The sequence below is a fragment of the Helianthus annuus genome, chromosome 9, assembly GCF_002127325.2.
Source record: "Helianthus annuus cultivar XRQ/B chromosome 9, HanXRQr2.0-SUNRISE, whole genome shotgun sequence".
In the NCBI taxonomy this organism is placed as follows: Eukaryota; Viridiplantae; Streptophyta; class Magnoliopsida; order Asterales; family Asteraceae; genus Helianthus; species Helianthus annuus.
Genome location: NC_035441.2, coordinates 171,888,594 through 171,915,305, shown reverse-complemented (window position 1 = coordinate 171,915,305; position 26,712 = coordinate 171,888,594). Strand labels below are relative to the sequence as shown.

The window sequence follows — 26,712 nt, the reverse complement described above, 5'->3', positions numbered from 1 at the left end:
CGCAGACATCGCCGTGGACGTGTTCTTCAATGATGAAGCCATGTAACTCTTTGAAATGATTTCGAACAAAAGATTTTCTTATGAACGAAGCACCAATTGCCCCACGGTGGGCGCCAAACTGTTTTGGTCAAAAATCACACAAGGATAATGTAACCAAACTTTATGAAAACGGGGTATGATGCTTGGTTAATTATGAAAGTAAAGGATCACTTTTGTGATAAAGATGCAAAGACACGATGATTTATACGAGGAAAAAGCCCTTGATCAATGAATGATCTCCGGCATAAAAAACCTCGGGTGATGGCAACTACCGATCACCAACTTCAATATAACAAAAATATGATTACAACTTTGGATGATAATGAGCTGAGTACAAGGATCACTGAGTGTCTAAGTGTTTGAGAGTTGTGTCGTATGTCGTGTGTGTTCTTCCGAATGAAGAAGAGTGGTATTTATACATGTGTAGGTGACCTATTTTAGGTAAAATGACTAATTATCAGCTCATTGCCCCTTTAGAAATAAAGACAATCTAGCCTAAATAGCCGCCCATAAATCAAGCCTAGTTTCCATATCCTGTGCAACGTCTTTCTGCAATTAAGCTCTTGCCATATTTGTGAAGACGCGTCCCTGGATCATGATATCTAGAGCATATCCTGCTAGATGTTCCTGCAAAACAATATTGCATTAAGCGAAGATGATCGTTAGTATGAGGATCCTATAATGTCCCATGATCCTGATCCTGAAGTCCTCCTGAGGATCACTGTCTGCCAAAGAAACAAGGATCGCTGGTTAGGATCACGTGTAAGGATCACCTATAATAAAAATCCAGCCCTAACAGTTATCGTGTTGTCCGAACTTACAAATCATGTGATACATGCGATTGGCAAGAGAAGCCAAATGGCTTGAGTAAATCAAGATGGTACGCAAGCAATCATTTATTGCCTGATGGAAGGCAAATCATCATTGGTGGCCGTAAAGCATTTAACTATGAGTTTTATCCGAAAATGTCTACAAGTGAGAGCACTCCTAGTTTGCCTTTTTTGGTTGAAACAAATGATCCTCAAGCTGAGAATAACTTATATCCATTTGTATTTCTCTATCCTGATGGCAATCTCTTCATTTTTGCCAACAATCGTGCCATTTTGTTTGACTACTCAAAGAACCTTGTTCTGAAGACATACCCAACAATGCCCGGTGGTCAACCACGGAGTTACCCAAGCACGGGATCCGCGGTACTACTCCCTTTACGGATAAAAGGTGAGACCGTAAATGAGGTTGAAGTGTTGGTTTGTGGAGGTGCACCAAAAGGAGCATTTGTTAATGCGAATAAGGGGATATTTGATGGGGCATTGGACACATGTGGGCGGATCAAAATATCTGACCCTAACCCCCAATGGTTCATGGAGACCATGCCTCTGGCTCGCGTCATGGGTGACATGTTGTTGCTACCCAATGGCCATGTTTTGATCATCAATGGAGCATCAGCAGGGGTTGCCGGGTGGGAACTTGGGAGGAACCCAGTTCTAAGCCCAGTAGCATACCGACCTGATAACCAAGTAGGCTCTCGATTTGAGGTGCAAAATCCAAGCACCATTCCTAGAGTTTACCATTCCACAACAGTTCTTTTACGAGACGGGCGTGTTCTTGTTGGTGGAAGTAATCCTCATGATAAATATGAATTTTCAAACGTTCTTTACCCAACTGAACTTAGCTTGGAGACGTTCTCTCCTTCTTACTTGGATTCAAACTCTTCTGGATTACGCCCGAAAATAATCTTGCCTGTAACAAACAGTAGAATCCGATATGGCAAACAATTGGTTGTTGTGTTTACTGTTTAAGGCGTTGTGGATCTAAGCTCCGTCTCTGTAACAATGGTGGCACCTTCATTTAACACACATTCCTTTTCAATGAACCAAAGGTTGCTGGTACTCGATGGTGGAGCTGCTTCCAAGATTATTGGGAGGTCAAGATACCAGGTTGTTGTAAGGGCTCCACCCTCTGGTAACATTGCTCCGGCAGGGAACTATCTTATGTTTGTGGTTCACAAAGAGATCCCGAGTCCTGGCATTTGGGTTCAAATGCAATGAAAATTCTTCAGGACATGTAAACATGATGCTCGGTTTGATTAAATGATTATATACGTCCTTTTCAGGTACTGTTTGAGTTTTCATTCATATAAAGTTTTCTAGTGTTGCTCTCAATCAAAGAACCCTTACAGTAGTTCTTTATTAGATCCTAGTTAAACTATATGTAAACCGATCTTAGTCAGTCAAAGAAGTGTTACGCCGTTAACTGATTTCTTCCTCACCGTAGGAGCCAGAGAGTTTAGGGTAACAGATCTTAGTAAGTTAAAGATCCTAGTTAAACTATATCTGTAAACTAGTGATGGCGTTCAGCATGGTTCGGATGGGTTCAGGCGGGGTCTAGTATGGCAAAAATCACCAACAGGATTCGAACTCAAGACCTCTGGGATGTAAGCGAGAGTCTTAAACAGCTGAGCCACCCAAGTTCTTGTAAAAACCACAGTCTTCAATTATTTTATTTACACAATTCACTTGTTCATCACCCTCCCCCTCCTCATCTTTTACTCAAAAACAGAAGGTACTAAGGAACACACTAAAAGTATTTCTGTGACAGGACCCTCAGCGTGCGTCAGATCAAATTTTCACTCCATTTTCGGGGAGTTCGTGCGCTTAGTGTTTTGAGACCGCTTAGTGTTTTGAGACCAATTGAGTATTTATGATTAACTATTGTTAAGCAAAGTATTTAATTGTCATAAGTTAGAGGGTTATTATTGTAACTAGTAGAATATATATAAACCTCTTTGTATTCAATATTGAAATCATGAATAGAATTATGAGTTGATATGGTATTAGAGCCTATCAACTTGTAAACCCTAAACAACCCCAACAATAATAGCTGCCGTAACATTCTTTCTTTGAAGGTTCAAATATTGCCGTCAACTGTTGATTTGCCTGCCGTCAACTGTTGATTTGCCGTCCAATTATATATTGCCTCCCAATTAAATATTGCCCCCACTATGCTGTAACATTCTTTTGAAGGTCCAATTAAATATTGTAAATAATCCCTCAAAGGAAGAATAATATCTCCTTTGCCATCGACGAACCAATGAACCATCAGCCAACCATCGACTTGCAGGTATCAAAATCACTATTTTACTCATCATGACAACGATTATTGCTTTTAGTATTCAAGAACGTATATCTCATAATTCCTACAAGTTTGCATTCAATCTTACACCAAACAATTATGGCTACTGGAAAGCCATGACGGAACCGTTTTTAAAGGCCAATGGATTATATTGTTATGTTGACAACACGTTATCTTACCCGAAAGAGAAAATTACAACCGGGAATGCTACTACTACAAACCCTAATTTTACAAACTGGATTGCTAATGATGCACATGTCCGCATGATCATTATATCCACCGTTTTCGAGTCTTCGTTTCAACACATCCAAGGAGACACAGCTCGGGAAATGTGGTTAAGTCTAGCACGTGCATATGCTCCTTCGAATTCATCTCATGAGTTCACACTAAAAACGCAGCTTTTAAAGATTTCATATGCAATGGCTCTTGCAAATATTGGTGAACCCGTCAAAGACAAAGATCTCGTTATGCTTACTATAGCCGGTTTACGTGAGGAATACCATGGTTTGAAAAGCAACCTTCTTGCCCGCTCCCCACCGGTTCAATTTAACGAGCTTCACGGCCTGATTGGTGATCATGAATATATCACTCGGTCCACTATTTCTTCATCATCGGCCTCTCCACAAGTCTTCAATGTTACCACTGCCGCAACAACTACTTCTCAGGCCCCCGATTTGGCTTCGATTCAGCAGCAGATTACCAACCTTCAACTTTTGGCAAACCAACTTGCTTCCACAACTCAACCGTCGGCATCACCATCAGCTCCTCAGGCAAACTATGCTAATCGGTCTGTTTCTTCAAGACCGACCCGTGGATGCGGTCGGGGCCGTGCGTTTTCTCGCGGGGGCTGTGGCCGTGGTGGTTTACAAGGCTCTCGCCAGTTTGCTTAGGCGTCCATTCAAAATATGGTTTACGGTCATTGCAATAGGTGTGGCATTGGTCATATTCCCTCACAGTGCCCAAATCACACTAGCTCTTCTTGTGGATCACCTAAAGCGAATTATGCTAACTCTGAGGCGGGCTCATATACTACTTGGACTCGGATACAGGCGCTAATTCCCATGGTACTCCTGATCTTGCTAGTATGGACAACTCGGACGTCTATTACGGTAATGACTCCCTCTATGTTGGTAACGGTAACTCTCTTCCAATTCTTCATGTCGGTTCAAAATCCTTTTTTACCTCAAACAAAAACTTACAACTTAACCACATACTTCATGTCCCAGGCCTACAACGCAATCTACTTTCCGTTCACAAATTTTGCAAAGATAATAACGTTTTCTTTGAATTTCACACTTCTTTTTTTTTGTTGTGAAGGACGAGGCTACCAGGGCTATCCTCCTCACGGGCCCTAGTGACCAGGGTCTCTACACCATTCGCCTACCTTCTTTTCAACCGGTTTCCAAGATGGCGTTCACTGCTTTTTGAGCTCCATCTACTATGTGGCATCAACGACTTGGGCATCCTCACTTTCGAGTTTTTCAACATATTGTTAAAACATTTTCTTTACCTGTTTCTGACAAACTTTGTTCATCTTTGTGTACTTCTTGTCAGTTGGGAAAAATATCCAAACTTACTTTGCCTATTTCATCTTTTTGTAGTAAGAACATACTTGATTTGGTTTATTGTGATGTCTGGGGCCATACTACCACGTCCTTTGACGGTTATCGTTATTTTTTGTTATGTGTTGACCATCATACCCGCTATATGTGGTATTTCCCGCTCACGCAAAAATCTGACGTTTTTACCACCTTTACAAATTTTGTTCGCCTAGTTGAACGCCAATTTAACACCAAACAAAGAAGTGTTCAAACTGATTGGGGTGGCGAGTTTCGGAACCTTACTCAGTTTTTTACATCCCATGGTATTTTACATCGTCGCTCGTGTCCTCATACGAGTGAACAGAATGGCATTGTCGAGCGTCGCCACCGCCACGTCGTGGAAACCGGTCTCACCTTACTAGCCCAATCCAAACTACCTCAAACATTTTGGTCATTCGCTTTTCAAACCACCGTCTACATCATCAATCGTCTACTTTCTCGTCTTTCCTCAAACAAATCCCCATATCAACTAGTTTTCCAACGTCCTCTCGATTACTCATTCCTTCGAGTCTTCGGATGTCTCTGTTTTCCTTACTTACGTCCATATAACCAACACAAAATTGATTTTCGTTCTACTCCATGTATATTTCTCGGTTATTGCCTGTCTCATCATGGATATCAATGCCTTGATCAAACTACTCATTGAATCTACATTGCTCGCCATGTTCGATTTAACGAGCATGTTTTTCCCTCCCTTACTGAACCCTCCATCGACCCTCCTTCATCCTCCACAACCGCCACTTCCTTTTCTACAATTCCTGATCCGCCATTAACCATTTTCGGTAACCCATCCACTCCTACAACCGAACCATCGCTACCCACCCCTCCTATTTCCGAACCTGTCCAAACCGCCCCTATTCCATAGACCACCACCACCCAACCTACTTCCTCTCCTTCGCAACCATCCACGCCCCGTTACCGACCTCCTCACCTTCGGCCACATCCTAAACCCTGAAAAAAATTTTACCCTTCAGCCAATATCGCCACTACCACTACCGTTCCTTCTGAACCGACTTCCTTTACTCTTGCCAACGAATCCGCGGAGTGGCGTCAAGCCATGGCAGCCGAGTTGCACGCACTACACAGAAACAGAACATGGTCGTTAGTTCATCCGGTTCCAAATTCTAATGTTATTAATTGCAAGTAGGTTTACAGGTTGAAAACTGACCAGCATGGGAACCTGACTAGACACAAGGCTCGATTGGTAGCAAAGGGTTTTTTACAGCAGTCTAGCATTGATTATCATGAGACGTTCAGCCCCGTGGTCAAACCAGCTACCATCCGCACGGTTCTTTCTCTTGTCGTCTCTAACAATTGGTCTCCCAAACAACTTGATGTGCAAAATGTGTTTTTACACGGTGATCTACATGAAACGGTTTACATGCGTCAACCATCGGGCTTCGAGGTTTGTAAACATCCTCATCATGTTTTCAAGTTGCACAAATCCCTTTATGGCTTAAAACAGTCGCCCAGGGCATGGTTCACCAAACTCTCAAACGTCTTACAGCATCTTGGTTTTCATGGTTCCAAAACTGATCCATCATTATTTATCCTTAAACACTTGGGTACACAGGTTTATCTACTCATTTACGTGGACAACATCATTATTACGGGCAACGATCCCAACACAGTTAATCGCATCATTGCCTCACTTGGTCAGCAGGTGTCTCTCACTGACATGGGTCATCTTACTTACTTTCTTGGTATTGAAGTTCTTCACACCTCTTCGGGTCTTATCCTATCTCAACGGAAGTACATTCAGGAGCTTGCTTATTGATCGAGTCGGGTTAAAAGATTCGAAACCGCTTGCAACACTTACAAATGCCAAAGCAGATACGATAACCAAGGACGACCCACTTATGCCCGATCCTACAAGATATCATCATTGTGTTGGAGCACTTCAGTATGCTACTTTATCTTGGCCCGACATTGCCTACGCTGTCAACAGGGTCTGTCAGTTCATGCATGAACCTCACGAATCCCATTGGACGGCTGTCAAACGTATAATTCGCTATCTCAAGGGAACGTCTCAACTGGGCCTTCGTTTTACATCGAACTCAACGTCTACATTACATGCCTTTGCTGATTCACATTGGGGTGAGCGGTTGGTTACTATTACAGCATATTCGGATTCCGATTGGGCTGGTTGCCCGGTCGACCATCGATCCACGGGGGGCTATGCTATCTTCTTGGGTTCAAACTTAGTATCATGGTCAGCTCGCAAGCAGAAAATTGTCTCTATGTCGTCTACTGAATCTGAATACAAGGCTATTGCTGATACGGTTGCTGAACTAATCTGGCTAAAGTCTCTTCTACAAGAACTAGGAGTTAAGTTGAATAAACCCACTCTTTGGTGTGATAATCTTGGAGCTACGTATCTTTCAGCAAACCCGGTGTTTCATGCTAGAACTAAACACGTGGAGGTAGATTTTCATTTTGTTCGTGAGCAAGTCAGTCAAGGAAATCTGAAGGTTCAATTTATTAAAACAGATGATCAAATTTCCGACATCTTCACGAAGCCGTTATCAACTCAAAGATTTGAATTTTTAAGATCCATGTTGCAGGTCGTTACCCGCCCTCAACTTGCGGGGGATTGTTAAGCAAAATATTTAATTGTCATAAGTTAGATGGTTATTATTGTAACTAGTAGAATATATATAAACCTCTTTGTATTCAATATTTAAATCATGAATAGAATTATGAGTTGATAACTATATAAATTTTGGTTTATATTGCGATTTTCTATATCTCTTATTATGCAGGGTGTGTTGTTTTTATAGATAACAGGTAGTGCATGCGTACCCGTTTTTATGAAAGGACTTCACCACTCGTGTTTGAACCAGAAATTGAAAACGTAGCAAGAAGAAACCAAATCAACCGTTACCTAGGTACCCATTGCCCCTAATTTACCAAATACCCAAACTTACCATTCATCCATTAACATGGAGAACCCAAACAACCCAAACAACCAAAACAACTGTTTAGGTAGTAGCAATTTAAGACCACTCCACTCCAGTAATGCCCATTAATAACCAAAACTAACAACACCTGCCACAAAACAAAACAAAACAAAACAAAACAAAACAAAACAAAACCACAACCAACTTCAAAATTTAAACCAAGTCCAAAACCTTAACCCTAACCATAACCACGACCTAACTCGGCCCGTTTAAAACCAAATCAATCCATCTTTTTACTCACAATGCAAACCAAAGAGACCCAACTATGCGGTTGCCTTCACCGTCTCAACGAATTAACAACAACAACAACAACAATAAAGAGAAAAGCGTAGATAATGACTGGGTTAGTGTCCACACTGAATGACAATTGGAACGAATTCAACAACGAGGATGGGTATGACTAGAATGAAGCGAATGATTATCAGAGCATTAATCATGGGGAATGGAATTAGTACAATAATGAGAAGTTTAAAGAAGAAAATGAGTTGGGTTATGCTAATAATGAACAACCAAGGTTCAATCAAGGGGAAACTGATTTAACAAAAACAACAACAATTATCATAACCAGGGTCCTAATTATGTTGGTAGAGTTGATCAACAACACCAATGGAATGGGTATAACAATAGACCCAACATGGTGAACGGGGAGCAATACATTCCCAAACTTTGGAGTGAACACTCGATTTAGATCGATTGATTCTGAAAATGCTTCTCCTATTGTTCCACCAGTTCAGGGAAGTAGGTCATTTGATTTTAAATCGCACTACATTAATGTTCTACCTTTATTTTATGGGATGGCTACCAAAGAGCCATATACTCGTCTGGCCAAATTCTCGGCCATTTGTGGTACCATTGGGGTCACAACTTTCAACAGGACGAGGTAAAACTTAGGCTTTTTCAATTTTCATTAAAAGAGAAAGCTAAGCAATGATTCTCACATTGCTTACATATAGCATTAACACTTGGGCGGAAATGCAACAAGCATTTCTAGATGAGTATTATTCCATTGCCAAGACGGATGATGTTAGACATGAAATCTGATCTTTCCAACAACAGTCAGTGAGTTATTACAGATGCTTTCACCCGTTCTAAGGAATTATTGAGAAGTTGCCCACATCATTGGTCAAATTGTAGGAGTTGATTTAATGCTCTCTTAATGGGTTAACAAGTGAGGAGAGGAAATATTTGAAGTCCACTAGTAATGGGACTCTATTGTCCAATTCGGAAGATGAAGATTGGGACTTCCTAGAAGCATCAGCCGATCAACGTGCCAAGCATCCAATTTCTTGGTCCGCTCCCAATCATGATACAAAGGACAGGATTGCCACTTTAGTAAGGGAATTAGCAAGGATGAAGACGAAGGGAGTGACTTCAGTGAAGTTTAATGTTTGTGAATATTGTGGTGACCTGGGCCACACTAGTGCAAATTTTCATGTCAATATGTCTCATATGGAAGAGATAAATCAAGTCTTTGGCATTAATAAGCAATATGATATGAATTCCAACACCTATTACCCAGGCTTAAGAAACCACCCAAATTTTAGTTATGGTCATGCCTTGAATCAAATGAATCCCAACTTTGAAGACAACAATCCAAGAGAAAATCAAGGGTCATCCTTACCAAAGTTTCCAACAAGGTAATTATAACCAAGGTGGTTACCAAAGAAACTCATACCATCAAGATGATAACTAAATTTACAATAATCATGAAGGTAGTTTTTCAAGAGGTTATAATCACCGTAGTGGGTCATCGGGTGGGCAAAATGAAAAAGATATACTGTTAATTCTAAGTTGGATGCTTTATTGAACATGATGAAAGAGTCCAAGAAGGATAATGAGGTGAGAGATAAGTTTCACGAGGCATTAGCAATGTAGGTGGGTCAACTAGCCGAAGAAATGCATCAATATGGTTCACATTATTGTAGCGAGATGAGACCTCTTCAGTAGGAGTACTTTTGTATGAAATTGTAATGGATTGTGAAAGAATGAATATGTTAAACAATCGTGTTGAAAATATATGTTTACGAAGTTAAATTTATAACTCACAAGCATCAGATGGTTGGTTTTAGCGTGCATTTTATCAAAGAATGTAGCATCTAGTAGTAAAGGAACAGTAGTAAAATGGCATTGGTTGCCCTGTTGGTAAAACAAGGATTGTGTTGGTTCAGTTTTGTGTCTGTAGCTTGTTCTTATTACTTTATAATTTGTATGGTCTTTGTTTATGGTCTGTATAGTTTTGGTCAAGTCGGCCAAGTCAAGATATCCTCCTATCTTGACTTAGCGCGACGTTTCATTATTTTGTAATGTAAAACAGTTTGCTGTGTGCAACTCTTATTTGTGTTTGGCTCTTCTGTAAACTGTTGCAAGTTTCTGTCTTTATATGGTTCCCCACGAAGAATCCCACTCTTCGTGGGATGACATGTTCACGAATATTGGTGTTGATTGTTCACCACGAAGATTGAATCTCCGTGGCATTTGATTGTTCGTGGGTTTATGTCCACGAATACTCCCAGTCTTCATGGGCCAGTTAATTGTTCTTGGCCCAGTAACCTTCTTCGTAGGGTTACTGGGTATTGAGCCTATATAAGCAGATACTTGTTCCACATTTCAGTCAAGAGAGTCCCTGTGAAGTTGTAAACATTGTGTGTATGTGTGTACTGATTCTCTTCACTTAATCAAAGCCTGTGAATCTTTGGTTACTTGTGTTCGCTTTATTTTGCTTTGGTTTGCATAACTTTGTGGATTCCGCACTCGTTTTTGTATTAACAAACAAGGAAGTAGGTTATCTTGATCCTCCAAGTGGACATACAGATTGGCATAGGTAAATGATTTTTCTTTACTTACACACCCTTTTCATGTCAAAATATCCTTAAATTATGCATCTTTTATTGCATAACCCTCGGAATTGTGCTTAACCATGACATATGTGAATTTGCAGGTCTATTTGTTGGTTTCATAAAGAAGTGTGCTAATAATCAGGTAGAAAGTAAAGATGAGGGGCTTGGATGCAAATGATTAAAGATGTGAAGAGGTGTACAAACATGTGGTAACCTTATGAACCGTATGGAGCACATCAACCAAGTCATTGACATATGATTAGAGTGTACGGTTGTCGGCTCAACCTACAGACACTACAAAAAATTTCATTTAGTGACATACAAAAAGTGTCATAAAAAAACAAAAAAAGTGCCATTAAAGACCCATGTGGGAATGGGCGGCACGCAAAAAAAAAAGTGTCACTAGAAGTGCTTCTACGCTAAAACCTTTTATTGACACATTTTCAATCTGCCACACAAAGTTTCTGGGCTTTCAGTGGCACATTTTTTTGCCACAATATAAAAAAATACTTTTGTGGCACTATTTTTTGTCATTAAAAACTAATTATAAGTACATATACACACTAATTTTAGTGGCACTTTTTTGCCACAATATATAAAAAAATTGTGTCACAACTTTTGTGTTGGTAAAAACTATTTGTAGTTAAATAGATGTACTATTTACAACAAGAGAAGACCTACACAAGGAAGAAATTAGAAACAATACCTTGGGAGCCATTTGAGGAGAGTAGCAAGCCATTCGATTTAGTGAACATACTCATAAACGAATATTGGAGATCATTGGCCTTTAGTTCGGTTGTATTTCTCCATTTTCATCATGTTTATATGCATCCACTATTGTGTTGCTAGTTTAGTGGCAATGCTTGGCTAGACAATCTTGTATTGTTTAGGTAAACATGAGCCGAGACCCGATTTGATCGGTTATGGTTGATGGTTATGAACATTCAATGATTTTATTAAGGCGTCTGTTTACAATCTTATGACATACGTTTGTGCTTGTTTTGATCATTATTCTTATTGATTTGTGTAGGTTTTGTTGTTTAACAGAATCGGCCAATGTTGCGAGTTCGTACTATATGCTTTTGAGTCGGTGGTTGTGTGTTTGTTCTAATGAAATTACCATTAAATAGTCGGTGGCTGTGTGTTTGTTCTAATGAAATTACCGTTAAAAACGATATATTCGCTTGTATATTTGTGTAGTACATTAGTAATTATATCTTTATAAACTTTAAAACTGGCCTTAACGATTCATCAGATTTAACTATCCTAATCCTCATATACCAATAAACTCTAATGTAGTTCGTATGTGAACATATATAAGATATGGTACTTATTGTAAGACTTGTGTTGCTTAATGTTATTATGGTTGGTATTCATCAGTGAACAATTTTAATATTAAATAAAATCTTATTTTATTTATAAACAATTAATATCTCATATTAATTACAAAAGTGGAAGGATGTACAATAAAATCGGCTAACTCAAGTTTTGTCCTTTATCTTTAGGCCACTTTGCAAGTTTTGTCCTTTATGTTTAAATTTGACGAGTTTTGTCCTTTATGTTTAAAAATCAACCATGTTTTACCCTTTATGTTTAAAAATCAAACACGTTTTGTCCTTTATGTTTAAAAAATCAAGCACGTTTGGTCCTTAAAAATAAGGCATAAAGGACAAAACGTGCTTGATTTTTAAACATAAAGGACAAAACTCGTCAAATTTAAACATAAAGGACAAAACTTGCAAAGTGGCCTAAAGATAAAGGACAAAACTTGAAATTTACTTAGTAATCTAATTGCAACCGTTAAAACAAACACAACCATATGGGGGTTTTTGAAAAACTTACGTTTGAAAAAAATTGAAGCTTCACACTTTGAATCAATAAACTATCACGCTAGTTGATACCTGTTCACGAACCGGGATCCCGGATCAAAATTATATTTAAATGAATCTTGAAACCCAAATACCCGAACGCGAGACCCAAGAACACTTTATCGTCAAACCTAGTCAAAACAGGTTAAACCGGGAAGAACCTATGATGATGCATTTATGTTTGTAACTTGTAATCAGTCGATATGTATTTGTTTCGGTCTTTATTTAAACGTTTAAGTTTGCATTTGTTTGATTTTGTGTAAAGTTGACCAAAGTCATACGACATCCTCCTGTCATTTGACTTGGGTTGTTTAGTTTAGTTTAGTTTAAACGATATACATTTTCCAAACAAACAACATGAGGTGTTGTTTAGAATGATAGGTGTCGTTTGATATGTGCCTTATTGTTTGGGGTGGTCTCCCAAACGATATAGGATGTCGTTTGGTCATGGATCCAAACGATACGACATGTCGTTTGGTCCATGGACTATATCGTTAGGCATGTTGTTGGTTTGTATATATACCATAGCACTTATCATTTGTGGGTAACACCCTAGAACAAAGAGTTTAAGAGCTTTTCATTGCGTGATCATATTGAAACTCTGTCGAAATCAATATACGAGAACTTTTGAGTATATTCTTGTGTGTTGCTTTGGTTTGATGTGTTAACTAGGATTTTGTAATAGTTATCATATTAACAAGAGATAATATTGTTCAAGATCGAAATCTGGATCTACAACCCGGTATTTGGCGACTCCGGAAGGGTGGCACGGGCAGCGGCGACGGTGGGGCTGCAACAACGGACAACGGCTGGTGCGGTGGTAGTCGACAGCCGATTCGGTCGGCATTGGTTGATATTGATATCTAGAATAGCACCAAATCCCATATTCCTTACCTCTTCAACCTGTTTTTTTTTTTTTTTTTTTGAAACTTTCTTCACAGTATCCATGTATGAGTTAGGTTGGCATCTCAGCAGTATTGCTTCGTTGCTGTATTTGAAGAATTCCCTATGTTCTGATTTAGGTTGTTCCACCTTTTTTTGAATGTTTTTTTGTCTGTATCTTAGACATCTTGTCATCTTTTTTCTTTTTTGGGAGTGGCTTAACGAAGTCATCCTCTTCAGAACTTTCTTCAACTATTCTTCTTTTTCTATTTTTGTTAACTTTTATCAGCGTTGATATTGGGCCTTCAAAGTCATCATCAGAATCTATGTCTACAAAATCGCATGCTATTAGTCATAAACCTTTATAAAATCGCATTTATCAGTTAATCATGTACACTAAGTCATTAAGTGATAAAATCGCATGAATGAGTATCAATTCGCATGTCTTAGTTAAGCACTGCCAAAAACTTTACCTGTAAAATCGCATTTGTAATTCAAAACCCTCTCAAAACCCTATATAATATCACATGTATAATTTAATCATAATCCCCTAAAACCAACTAATCATATGAAATCGCATGAGGATTTTATCAATTCGCATGTTCAACCTAAGCTAAGACAAAAACCTTTTACAAGCAAAACTTTAGCTATAAAATCGCATTTGTAATACAAAACACTGACAAACCCCTATATAATATCGCACATATATCAGTTTATCATTTAGAAAACTGCATAATCATGCTAAACCTAATAAATAACCGTACTAGTCATAAACCCAAACAAAAATGAAGTTATGAACAATACCTAATCCTTTAAAACTATATGTTTCAGTCTAAAAGCTTAATAAACAAACAAAATCGCATCTGACATTAAAGTCCTGTATATTTCCATTATAAAATCGCAAATGTCAATCGATACCTGGATTCATCTTCTTCGCTTGTGGTTTGTCGTTGTTTGCTTTGCTTCGTTTCTCAAAACTTATGTTAGTTGAATCGCAACGGGGAGAGTAGCAGGATGAATCTTAGGTGTTTGCTTTGTTTTGCTTCGTTGATTTTTGGTTTTACGATATGTTTGGGGAGTTATTGTGCTGATTATCAGGGATTTTAATCTCGCATTGGACGATTTTAACCTTGGCGGTTTCTTTTTATTAATTTTAATTTGATTAATTTAATACTTAAACACGCAGTTTAAATGAGATGATCTGACGGCCTAGAATGTAGCGTACATAATGTACGATTAGGGTATTTGTATGATAACCGGCCTCTACATATATATATATATATATATATAACCAAATGCATGCCCTTTAATAAAGGAATCAAGATTGATCATCCTTAGGCCGCCACCCCTCCCAACTCAGCCGCGATAGTGCCTGACGGCGCCACACCCCCCCACACCGAGCAGATTACGACGGGGCGCTATAGGCCCGGCTTCACCATGGTAACAAGCTCCGTTTGCATGATCGAGTGGGGCCCACCTGATAGTTTTTTTTTTTTTTTTGCCTCTGAGTCCCTGACTTTTACATTTTGTTGCCATTTTGATCAAAATGTCTAACTCCGTCCATAATCCCCATCTGTAACCAGGGGTATTTTGGGGATTAACTAAAAAGGTTTTAAACATTGCCATTTTGATCCATTTTTTTAACCCAATATATAAACACAATTCACCCCTTTTTACAACCCTAATTCACCCCAACAACTCATCATCTTCCACAATTCACCCAAAATCTGTACGTATTCAAGCATAATCACAGTTCCTGAGTTGGCGATTGAAGTAAGAACGATGTGGAATGCTCGGCCTCCTGGTTCAGCCTTTAATCCCGATGTGGATTATGGTATGTGTTAAAACCCTTAAAATTTAGTGAAACGATCCCCTATTTTTGTTCCATTATTGTTGTTTAAGGGTGTATTTTGATGTTGATTTTCAGCTGACGACCCAAAATTGTTCACATTTGAGATACATCATGGAGGGGAATTGGTGGACTTTCCAGAATTTGGGTATGAGGGTGAAGTATCGTACATTGACAAGGTTAACCCTGACTACTTCTCTTTGATCATATTCAATGATATGATGGGTGAGCTAGGTTACCCAGAAGATGAACTAGGGGGATTAAGATACAACTTTAGGATTCCAGGAGAATGTTTTGAATTTGGGATAAGATCCTTAATGAGTGATAGTGATGTTATTGGGATGATTAAGTATACTAGAACACACAAGGTAATTGAGGTGTATGTTGAGCATATATTTGGGGTAATAAAAAACAAGCTGATGCTACAAACTTAGGTGATGAATCACAGGCTGATCCTGCAAACTTAGGTGATTTAACACAAGCTGAAGTTCAGGGTAATGAAAAGGTTAGTGTAGTGGATGTTAGCTCTGACTCTAATTCAGATTCAGATGAAAGTGATGAAAGTGATGATGTAGTAGATGATGAACAGAGCAAAGAAACAGAGGTAACAAATGCAAAGTTTATTGATCCTGATGGTGGTGATGATCCTGATTACAGTGGTAATGAGGATGAGGGTAATGATGAAAGTGAAGAGGGCAGTGATAAGGGTGAGGATAGTGATAAGGGTGAGGATAGTGAGGATCCTGATTACATAGTAGATGAGGAATACGAAGATGATGATGTTGATATGGATCAGGTTGACTTTGGAGCTGCTGTTGAATTTGATATCAGTGATGCCGAAGGGGATGAGCAGGATGAGCAGGAAGTTGATGAATTTGACTTAGACAATTTTGATAGTCTTAGTGATGAAGAACATAACAGTGTTAGAGATAGGGTGGTTAGGGGTATAAGGAAGAAGAATAAAAAGGCAAAGGCAACTGATGATTGCCAATTCTATGTTGGTCAGTGTTTTAAGGATAAAGAGGCTATTAGGCAGATGGTGAAAGAATATGCAATCCGGTCTAGAAGGCAATTGTTTATCTATAGGAACGATAAGGTTAGATTGAGGGTTCTTTGTCATGGTATTAATCCGAAATTAGGTAGCAGTGAAGCTGGTAGTAAGGGCAAAAAAGTAAAATCGGCTGAAGGGGTGTCACATGGGGCTGTTGGTAATTCAAATGGAGTTAATACAACCAAGAAAAGTAAAGGTGGTGGGCCCCAGACAAGACAAATGTCTAAAAAGAATCAGATTCCCTCTTGTCCTTGGACTTTGCATGTTTCAAAAGTAAAAAAGGAAGGCACATGGATGGTGAAGACATTTATCAAAGACCATCTTTGTCTACATACCCGAGATGTTGCTCTGTGCACAATTGGTTGGCTAGCAAAGGAAATTGAACCTATCATTCAAGTCAATCTAGAAATACCATTAAACGCACTTGTAGATACAATACAAAAGAAGCATCAAGTTGAGGTGAGTTTGAATCAGATGTTTAGGGCAAAGGCAAGGGCAACCAAGAAGGTTCAAGGTGACTACTCTGTTCAGTATACACACCTGAGGGATTACTGTGAGGAACTAGTTAGGGCAAATCCTGGTACAAGTGTGAAAATTGCAGTTGAACCTGAAGGTAACCCAAGCAGTCCTACAAGGCAATTCAAAAGGGTTTATATATGTTTGGGGCCATTAAAGGCAGGGTTTAACAAGGCTGGAAGGGATCTACTTGGTCTTGATGGGTGTTTCTTGAAAGGACCTTGGCCTGGACAGATTTTAACTGCAGTAGGTGTTGATGCAAACAATGGGATTTACCTATTTGCTTATGCTGTGGTGGAGTCTGAAACAACAGCCAGCTGGAGTTGGTTTTTGAGGTGTTTAGGAGATGACTTGGACCTGCCTCAAAATGGCAATTTCACCTTTATAACTGATAGGAAAAAGGTATGTTCTTTGTTAATTTACATAAACCATTTCAATCATCAAATTCAGATGTACAATTGGTTTTTTTATAACTGTTGTAGGGTTTAATACCTGCCATTCAGCAAGTCTTTCCAAATGCTGAGCATAGATTCTGTCTGCGGCATATTCATGAAAACATGAAACCAAGGTGGAAAGGTGCAGTTTTTAAGAACCTGTTGTGGGCTGCTGCTAGTTCAACAACACCTCAGAAGTTTGAGAAGAATATGCAAGCAATCTTGACAGAGGATAAGGACTTGTACAACTGGCTGAAGGAGATTCCTTCTAAACATTGGTCAAGAGCATTTTTCAATGATATATTTTCTTGTTTGAATGCTACTGTTATTATCAGTTAAGTTATGAATGTGTTCTTGTTTTCTTGATGTTGACACAATGCAGAAAGGCCCAAGTGTGATGTCTTGTTGAACAACCTATGTGAGGTGTTCAACAGACATATACTAATTGGTAGGGACAGACCAATCATTACCTGTCTTGATTTCATTAGGGAATACTTGATGAAAAGGATAGTAGTAGTTCATAAGATGATTGGCAAGTCCCCAGGACCATTAACTCCCAAGGCCACTGTGATTTTTGAGAAGATAAAGACTGACGCTGAAAACTACACAGCTATTTGGTGTGGCAATGGAAAGTATGAGGTAAGTTGTTCTTCACTCAATTAAACAGGCTTCAATCATCCTTTGCATATATGTAAACTTGGTTATTTTGACATTATAGGTTAGTGGTCCTGAACTTGAAAAAAAGGCTGTGAATCTTGTAGAAAGGACTTGTGGATGCAGAAGGTTCCAGTATGTAGGCATGCAGTGGCTTGTATCTGGAACAGGGCATTGAATGGGGAGGGTAATGGTGTACCAGAAGAGTGGCTAGATAAGGCCTACTGGTTAGAGACATGGAAAGATGTCTATAATCACACCCTAGAGCCAATCAATGGTATGGATTTATGGCCTAAAAGCCAATGCCCAACCACTTTAACAGCCCCAAGTATCATAAGCCTGCTGGGAGACCCAAGAAGAAAAGAAGAAAATCTGCCGTCGAGTTGGAGGAGGTAAACGAGGTAATTGAAAAAAAGTGGAAAACTGCCCAAAAAAGGGTATACAGTCACGTGTCTTACCTGTGGGGAAAAAGGACATAACAGGAGGACCTGCTGTAAAGGAAAGGGTGGGGAGGCTGCTGGTGTTGCTGGACAGGAGGGTGAGGCTGCTGGTGTTAATGGACATGAGGGTGGGTCTGCTGGTCAGGAGGGTGGAGCTGCTGGTCTGGATGGTTGTGCAGCAGGTGGTGATGTTTAGGGTCAGTTTGTTGAACTTGATGTATTGTGGTTTAGGTTCTTTTGTTGGATATTAACTCATTTTGGACAAGCTTTACTTCATGCTGTTTTGTATGGTACAGGCCTTTTGTTTAGGTAATTCACGTCTGTTTGGTATGGTATTTGGACAGGTGTCTTATGGTTTGTAATGGAACAAGTATGTAATGGTTTAGTCTTGTCTTTTGGTTTGTAATGGAAAAAGTTTGTAATGAATTAATATTGTCTTGTGGTTTGTAATTCATGTTTGTATGGTCTTTCGACACATTTGCATATCTATGGTGTCAAAATGGTATGAAAATGGTGTCAATGCTTTGACACATTTGCATATCAAATGTTAGCCAAACGACCGAAACCTGAATGTGTCAACTGTGACCCATCGGTGATATCAAAATTGATGTGCAAATGGTGTCAATTGTGACCCATTTTCAATTGTGCGCCAAACGGCCGAAACCTGAATTTGGACTGACCATACATGTCTAAGTAACATAAGCCAAACAACCAAACTAACACCAATTGACAACTGTGACCATACATGTCTAATTACAATAACCACTTTCATTATCTTAGATCAACATAAATATTCAACAAAACACTGACCATTTCATTCCATTAAAACTTCGTACATTTCACAAATCTTAATCAACTACTCAATTTGCTAAGTAGAACATCAGTACAGAGAACAAAATGACCCCTAAAACAATCTTCAAACTTTTGTTTTCTGAAATGACTCGTTGAAGCTTTTCTTGCAGGTCCCTGTTGCCAACTCCCAACTCGCTATGATTTTCTTCATGATTCAAGGCTACAGAAGACACGTACAAAGGGGGCTCAGCCCAACACACGAACCCACAACTGTTACCCGGACGAGTGCAGCAATGGAAGCGTCGGCCTGGATTTTGTGAAGTCCTCGAGGTACGGATCTTAGTTTCGAACCCACATACACAGTAAACCATGATGATTTCCAACTTAGGGTTTGTACACGAACGATTTTAGACAGGGGACGTCTATGGATTTTGATGAATTAGGGTTTTTAGGGCTTCCAACGTTGGTGAATTGTGGAAGAAGATGAGTTGTTGGGGGTGAATTAGGGTTGTAAAAACGGGTGAATTGTGTTTATATACTGGGGTAAAAAAATGGATCAAAATGGCAATGTTTAAAACCTTTTTAATTAATCCCCAAAATACCCCTGGTTACAGATGGGGTTTATGGACGGAGTTAGACATTGTGATCAAAATGGCAAGAAAATGTAAAAGTCAGGGACCCAGACGCAAAAAAAAACTATTTGGACTAAAATGGCAAATTTGGACAAAACTCAGGGACTAAAATGGCAATTTACTCTTCAATTTTTTTTTAATTTTATTTAATATGGGGCTTTATCCAACACCCAACAAGTTAAAGGAGGACGTTATAAAGCCCCCTGGCTGACGTGGATTCTATATGACGCTAACGTGTCCTGATAAAGCCCCTAAAGGTTCTATCCCACACCCTCCAGCCTTATTAGGTAGCTGCTGGTAATTTGGTGGTGTTTGACATTTTGCTTCCTTTTTTTATTCTAACTCTTTCCTTGTAATAATTTAATAGAAAAAGAAATCTATACGTATACTTGGTCCATAGAACAACATTAAATTTAGGTTGCTTCCTCCCGCCAATGATTAGATGTAGTTCTAGCTCCAATTAATCAATTCCGATATCGTTAAAAACACTATCATTTTTTTATTATATTTCTCATTCCTTGCATTTTGTCTATGAACAACCACGTACCTAGCATACTTCGTTTCCTTTTTCATTTCTTTTTCTTTCTTGTATCCAAGTCCGTCGCATACTAATCTCTAATTTTTGTTAACGTCTTAACGTTTAAAATCCTCAAAAAGTAAGTTCAAAATAAAAACTAATGAATCAATAATAGTAAAATCAAAACTCAAAATAAATTCGGGTTGCACACCATCCCAAATACTAAAAATTTTAAAAGAAAATGGGGTTGCAAACATTATTATGACATGTATGACCGGATATGACATTTGTATGAGATATATTAATAATAATTTATAAGTTTGTGTTCTTAATAATTTTTTGTCACAAAATGATTGATGATAATATAAATGGGGATAATCTTGATGAGTACTATATAGATGTATATAGATGCATATACGTGGTTTTTTGTTTAGAAAATGGTTGCAAATATATGACCTTACGGAAATTTCTTAGTTGTGTTGGTCTTCTTAAATACACAACACCTTTAACAGTTCACATTTTTTATATATAACGCCTTAAACAGTTCATATTTTTTAAGCTAGCTACGAGATGCGTATATTTTAAGATTTTTAGAGTAAAATCCCCCGAGAAAATAATTTCAACTCAACGAGATATCCTTATGTTTCTTAATTAGAAAAGGCTCTATTGTTGGTTTGTTTACATACAAGGTATAAGACATGAGAACGAAGTATATTTATACACACTGTATAAGTATAATGTATTTTAGATGAAAATTTGTAAATACATAGTATATATTAAAACAAATGTAATACAAAGCATTAATTCAACTATCAATTTACTTGATTAAAAGTATTATCATTATTATTATTATTATTATTATTATTATTATTATTATTATTATTTGGGATTAAAAAAAAGTACTTTCCACGAGATATAAAGATGATATTAAAACGCGGGATGCTAAGATAGTGTTTGGTATACAGGAATGAGTGGTAAATGGAATGAACTATTATGAGGGAATGAAAAAAGAGTGTTTGGTTGATCGATGGAATGGAATCGTCCATTCCAAAATGCATTTCATTCTCTCAAAATCATTCCTTCCGTCTCCACTGTTTTTTTTTTCCATTTCATTCCCTCTTCATCCTTCATTATCAACACCACAACCCACCAACGTTGCTACCACCACCACCATCGTCATCCGCCGCCGTCACCCACCTCCGCCGCCACCCGCCACCGCCGCTGCCACCACCTACCGCTGCCACCACCTACCTCCACCACCCACCTCCGTCCCCGCCACCCACCGTCACCACTGCCACCTTTGATCATCGCCGCCACCGTTGTCATTGCGACCTCCGATCACCACCACCATCGCCACCGCCGCCACCTACCTCCACCGTCATCCACCACCACCACCATTGTCACCATTCGTTGTCGTCTCCACCCGCCACCACTACCACCGCCAACCACCGCCGCCGCTACAACTGACACCTAGCACCACGCACCATCATCGCTCATCACTGACCACCGCCATCTAATTTTATTCCTTCGTCTTTTTTCTCATACCAAACAACAAAAGGTAATTGTTCATTCCATTCGCACATGGTAACCAAACAAGACATGAAATGGTAATGATCAATTCCATTACCTCATCCATTCCACCATTTCATTCCTCCGTCTATTCCATTACCACATACCAAATAGACCCTTAGACATAAAATAATCATAAAGTGAAAGTTTAAAATTTAATTTTCTATCATTCTAACCTAAAGATCAATCATCTATTTCCCTTCAATGTAGCCACTGTTTAATCTTCTCATAACCGACACATAATATTATATCTTTTAATTTTTGAATCTTATTCAAATTTTATTATTTTCGTTAAATTGACCACTAAGCCACGTCGAGAGGGTTCTCTCTAGTATATAATAATATATGTGGATCCCAGCAGTTATAGGGTGAGAGGGGCACTCCTCTCTTAGGGGAGTGACCTCTCTTACACACACCCAATCAGCACCCGTCACGTCAACTCACCTCTTAAGTCCTCATTTTGCACTCAAACGTTGGCATCACTCTACTCACACAATTATTTTTTTATAAAAAAAGAAGAAAAAAAATATGATTGGTGGAAAAAGAGTGGACCCACATTAACAACCAATCACCCCCTCTCTCTCTCTCTCCTCTCTCTCATACGGTAACCTCTCACCGATCCCCCACCCCGCTTCCCCTCCCCGAGTTGATGGCGGCGGTGTTCCCGCTCGGGGACTCACCTCACCGCAACCCTCCCCGAGAAGTACCCCGCTCACTCTTATTAAGATGTTTGATTTGTTCCAGTTATTACAACAGTAATTAATCATTGACTCGATTTATCAAACAAAAAGTTTAATTATGTGGTATGTACTTCCGCTTCAAGGGGTTAGTTCTTTGCATCTAGAGCAAATGAGGGTTTTAAACTAATTATTATATAAAATAGAATGGATAAAAGAATTAGTTGATTAATGGAATGTCAAACACTACCAGACATCATAACTATTCTTGTGATTATTATGCTGCATGTACGTGTTTTCTTTCAGTGATTGGGGTTTATTCAAGATATCTAGAGGATCCAAATTGTAGATCCCGTTAATGTTAGTAAATCCATCAAAGGACAGAATTGACAAACATTTAAAGTTCTATAAAGACAAGAAAATTTGTTGCTAAATCTCCAAATTGTTTCTTAAGGATACAAGTCACCAAGTAATCAAACTTCGAGAACAAGCTGCCCTCATAGATATAACTGTAAAAGCCAACCGTAAATCCCAAACTTAAGCTATGATAACTGATAAGATTGATCAACATCCCTCATAGATATAACTGTAAATTCTAAACTTTAAGACTTGAGAACTAATAAGATTGATGAACATGAGAATGAAGCAGCAAGATAACATAAAGGATCCACTTCTAATTTTCTATTCTATTGTTAAAATATTAAGACAAGATATTTCATTGTTGTTACATGATTGAATGGAATTTATATAATATTGAGGTTGACTAATTAAAGGATTTTTAAATTCAGACCAAAATTTCTAAAATTAACGGTGTCTCACTTCGTCCACTACTATTTAATCCACCATCACCACATTCCAAACCACCACAACCAAAGCAAACCCTAAGAAGAGGACACAAAATCAATCTAATGGCTCTTTCTACTTACATTCCCTATCATCATCTCCTCTTTCTCTTTCTCATTTTCCTCCATGCCCAGCCCTGTCCTGCCGCAGGTGGATCTTGGTCCGTCCTGCTGCCAAGCATAGGCATCTCCGCCATGCACATGCAACTACTTCCCAACGATCGTGTGGTCATGTATGACCGCACTGACTTTGGAACATCTAATATCTCTCTTCCAGAAGGCATATGCCGTCCCAACTCAACAGACTGCTCCGCGCATTCTGTCGAGTACGATGTTGCATCGAATTCCGTCCGCCCACTCATGGTGCTCACAAACGTGTGGTGTTCCTCAGGAACTTTAATGCGAGATGGAAGCTTAGTCCAAACCGGTGGTTTTGATGATGGTTATCGTGTTGTCCGAACTTACAAATCATGTGATACATGCGATTGGCAAGAGAAGCCAAATGGCTTGAGTAAATCAAGATGGTACGCAAGCAATCATTTACTGCCTGATGGAAGGCAAATCATCATTGGTGGCCGTAAAGCGTTTAACTATGAGTTCTATCCGAAAATGTCTACAAGTGAGAGCACTCCTAGTTTGCCTTTTTTGGTTGAAACAAATGATCCTCAAGCTGAGAATAACTTATATCCATTTGTATTTCTCTATCCTGATGGCAATCTCTTCATTTTTGCCAACAATCGTGCTATTTTGTTTGACTACTCAAAGAACCTTGTTCTGAAGACATACCCAACAATGCCCGGTGGTCAACCACGGAGTTATCCAAGCACGGGATCCGCGGTACTACTCCCTTTACGGATAGAAGGTGAAACCGTAAATGAGGTTGAAGTGTTGGTTTGTGGAGGTGCACCAAAAGGAGCATTTGCTAATGCGAATAAGGGGATATTTGATGGGGCATTGGACACTTGCGGGCGGATCAAAATATCTGACCCTAACCCCCAATGGTTCATGGAGACCATGCCTCTGGCTCGCGTCATGGGTGACATGTTGTTGCTACCCAATGGCCATGTTTTGATCATCAATGGAGCATCAGCAGGGGTTGCCGGGTGGGAACTTGGGAGGAACCCAGTTCTAAGCCCAGTAGCATACCGACCTGATAACCAAGTAGGTTCTCGATTTGAGGTGCAAAATCCAAGCACCATTCCTAGAGTTTACCATTCCACAACTGTTCTTTTACGAGACGGACGTGTTCTTGTTGGTGGAAGTAATCCTCATGATAAATATGAATTTTCAAACGTCCTTTACCCAACTGAACTTAGCTTGGAGACGTTCTCTCCTTCTTACTTGGATTCAAACTCTTCTGGATTACGCCCGAAAATAATCTTGCCTGTAACAAACAGTAGAATTCGATATGGCAAACAATTGGTTGTTGTGTTTACTGTTTCGGGCGTTGTGGATCTAAGCTCCGTCTTTGTAACAATGGTGGCACCTTCATTTAACACACATTCCTTTTCAATGAACCAAAGGTTGCTGGTACTCGATGGTGGGGCAGCTTCCAAGATTATTGGGAGGTCAAGATACCAGGTTGTTGTAAGGGCTCCACCCTCTGGTAACATTGCTCCGGCAGGGAATTATCTTATGTTTGTGGTTCACAAAGAGATCCCGAGTCCAGGCATTTGGGTTCAAATGCAGTGAAAATTCTTCAGGACATTATCACTAGTGTTTTGGTGTGGTCGTCATATTTTATTTTATCTCATTTATTTAAGGGATTTGTAATATGTAAACATGATGCTTTGTTTGATTAAATGATTATATACGTCCTTTTCAGGTACTGTTTGAGTTTCATTCATATAAAGTTTTCTAGTGTTGCTCTCAATCAAAGAACCCTTACAGTAGTTCTGTATTAGATCCTAGCTAAACTATATGTAAACCGATCTTAGTCAGTCAAAGAATCCTTACGCCGTTAACTGATTTCTTCCTCACGGGAGGAGCCAGAGAGTTTAGGGTAACAGAGCTTAGTAAGTTAAAGATCCTAGTTAAACTATATCTGTAAACTAGTGATGGGGTTCAGCATGGTTCGGACGGGTTCAGGCGGGGTCTAGTATGGCAAAAATCACCAACAGGATTCGAACTCATTGGCCCTTAGTTCGGTTGTATTTCTCCATTTTCATAATGTTTATATGCATCCACTATTGTCTTGCTACTTTAGTTGCAATGCTTGGCTAGACAATCTTGTATTGTTTAGGTAAACATGAGCGAGACCCGATTTGATCGGTTATGATTGATGGTTATGAACATTCAATGATTTTATTAAGGTATATGTTTACAATCTTATGACATACGTTTGTGCTTGTTTTGATCATTATTCTTATTGATTTGTGTAGGTTTTGTGGTTTAATAGAATCCGCCAATGTTGCGAGTTCGTACTATATGCTCTTGAGTCGGTGGCTGCGTGTTTGTTCTAATGAAATTACCGTTAAATAGTCGGTGGTTGTGTGTTTGATCTAATGAAATTACCGTTAAAAAAACGATATATTCGCTTGTCTATTTGTGTAGTATATTAGTAATTATATCTTTATAAACTTTAAAACTGGCCTTAACGATTCATCATATTTAACTATCCTAATCCGCATATACCAATCAACTCTAATGTAGTTCGTATGTGAACATATATAAGATATGGTACTTAATGTAAGATTTGTGTTGCTTAATGTTATTTTGGTTGGTATTCATCAGTGAACAATTTTAGTATTAAATAAAATCTTATTTAATTTTACTTATAAACAATTAATATCTCATATTAATTATAAAAGTGGAAGGATGTACAATAAAACCGGCTAACTCATTCTAGTAATCTAATTGCAACCATTAAAACAAACACAACCATATAGGGTTTTTGAAAAACTAACGTTTGAAAAAAAAATTGAAGCTTCACACTTTGAATCAATAAACTGTCATGCTAGTTGATACCTGTTCACGAACCGGGATCCCGAATCAACAATTTAAGATGAATCTTGAAACCCAAACACCCGAACGCGAGACCCAAAAACACTTTATGGTCAAACCTAGTCAAAACAGGTTAAACCGGGAAGAACCTGTGATGATGCATTTATGTTTGTAACTTGTAATCAATCGATATGTATTTGTTTCGGTCTTTATTTAAATGTTTAAGTTTGCATTTGTTTGATTTTGTGTAAAGTTGACCAAAGTCAAACGACATCCTCCTGTCATTTGACTTGGTTTGTTTAGTTTAGTTTAAACGATATACATTTTCCAAACAAACAACATGAGTTGTTGTTTAGAATGATAGGTATCATTTGATATGTGCCTTATTGTTTGGGATGATCCCAAACGATATAGGATGTCGTTTGGTCATTGATCCAAACGATACGGCATGTCGTTTGGTCCATGGACCATGTCGTT

General features: G+C 38.8%; 2 protein-coding genes across 2 annotated transcripts; both read left to right on the top strand.

Moving 5' to 3' along the window:
• Window positions 1-1,004: 1,004 nt before the first annotated feature.
• LOC110876746 (aldehyde oxidase GLOX1) lies at window positions 1,005-2,087 on the top strand. The gene is made up of 2 exons (XM_022124905.1): window positions 1,005-1,791; window positions 1,840-2,087. The coding sequence occupies exons 1-2, from the start codon at window positions 1,005-1,007 to the stop codon at window positions 2,085-2,087; spliced, it is 1,035 nt and encodes a 344-aa protein (XP_021980597.1).
• A 21,257-nt stretch (window positions 2,088-23,344) lies between these two features.
• Window positions 23,345-25,120, top strand: LOC110879602 (aldehyde oxidase GLOX1). Its single transcript, XM_022128082.2, has one exon. The coding sequence runs from the start codon at window positions 23,359-23,361 to the stop codon at window positions 24,982-24,984; it is 1,626 nt and encodes a 541-aa protein (XP_021983774.1). The 5' UTR covers window positions 23,345-23,358; the 3' UTR covers window positions 24,985-25,120.
• Window positions 25,121-26,712: the final 1,592 nt, after the last annotated feature.

Bases quoted from the DNA above. Each gene is read 5' to 3' on its own strand.
- LOC110876746 (XM_022124905.1), top strand. From the start codon at position 1,005: ATGTCTACAAGTGAGAGCACTCCTAGTTTGCCTTTTTTGGTTGAAACA. The intron at 1,792-1,839 runs GTAGAATCCGAT...TTACTGTTTAAG, and splicing joins AATCTTGCCTGTAACAAACA to GCGTTGTGGATCTAAGCTCC.
- LOC110879602 (XM_022128082.2), top strand. From the start codon at position 23,359: ATGGCTCTTTCTACTTACATTCCCTATCATCATCTCCTCTTTCTCTTT.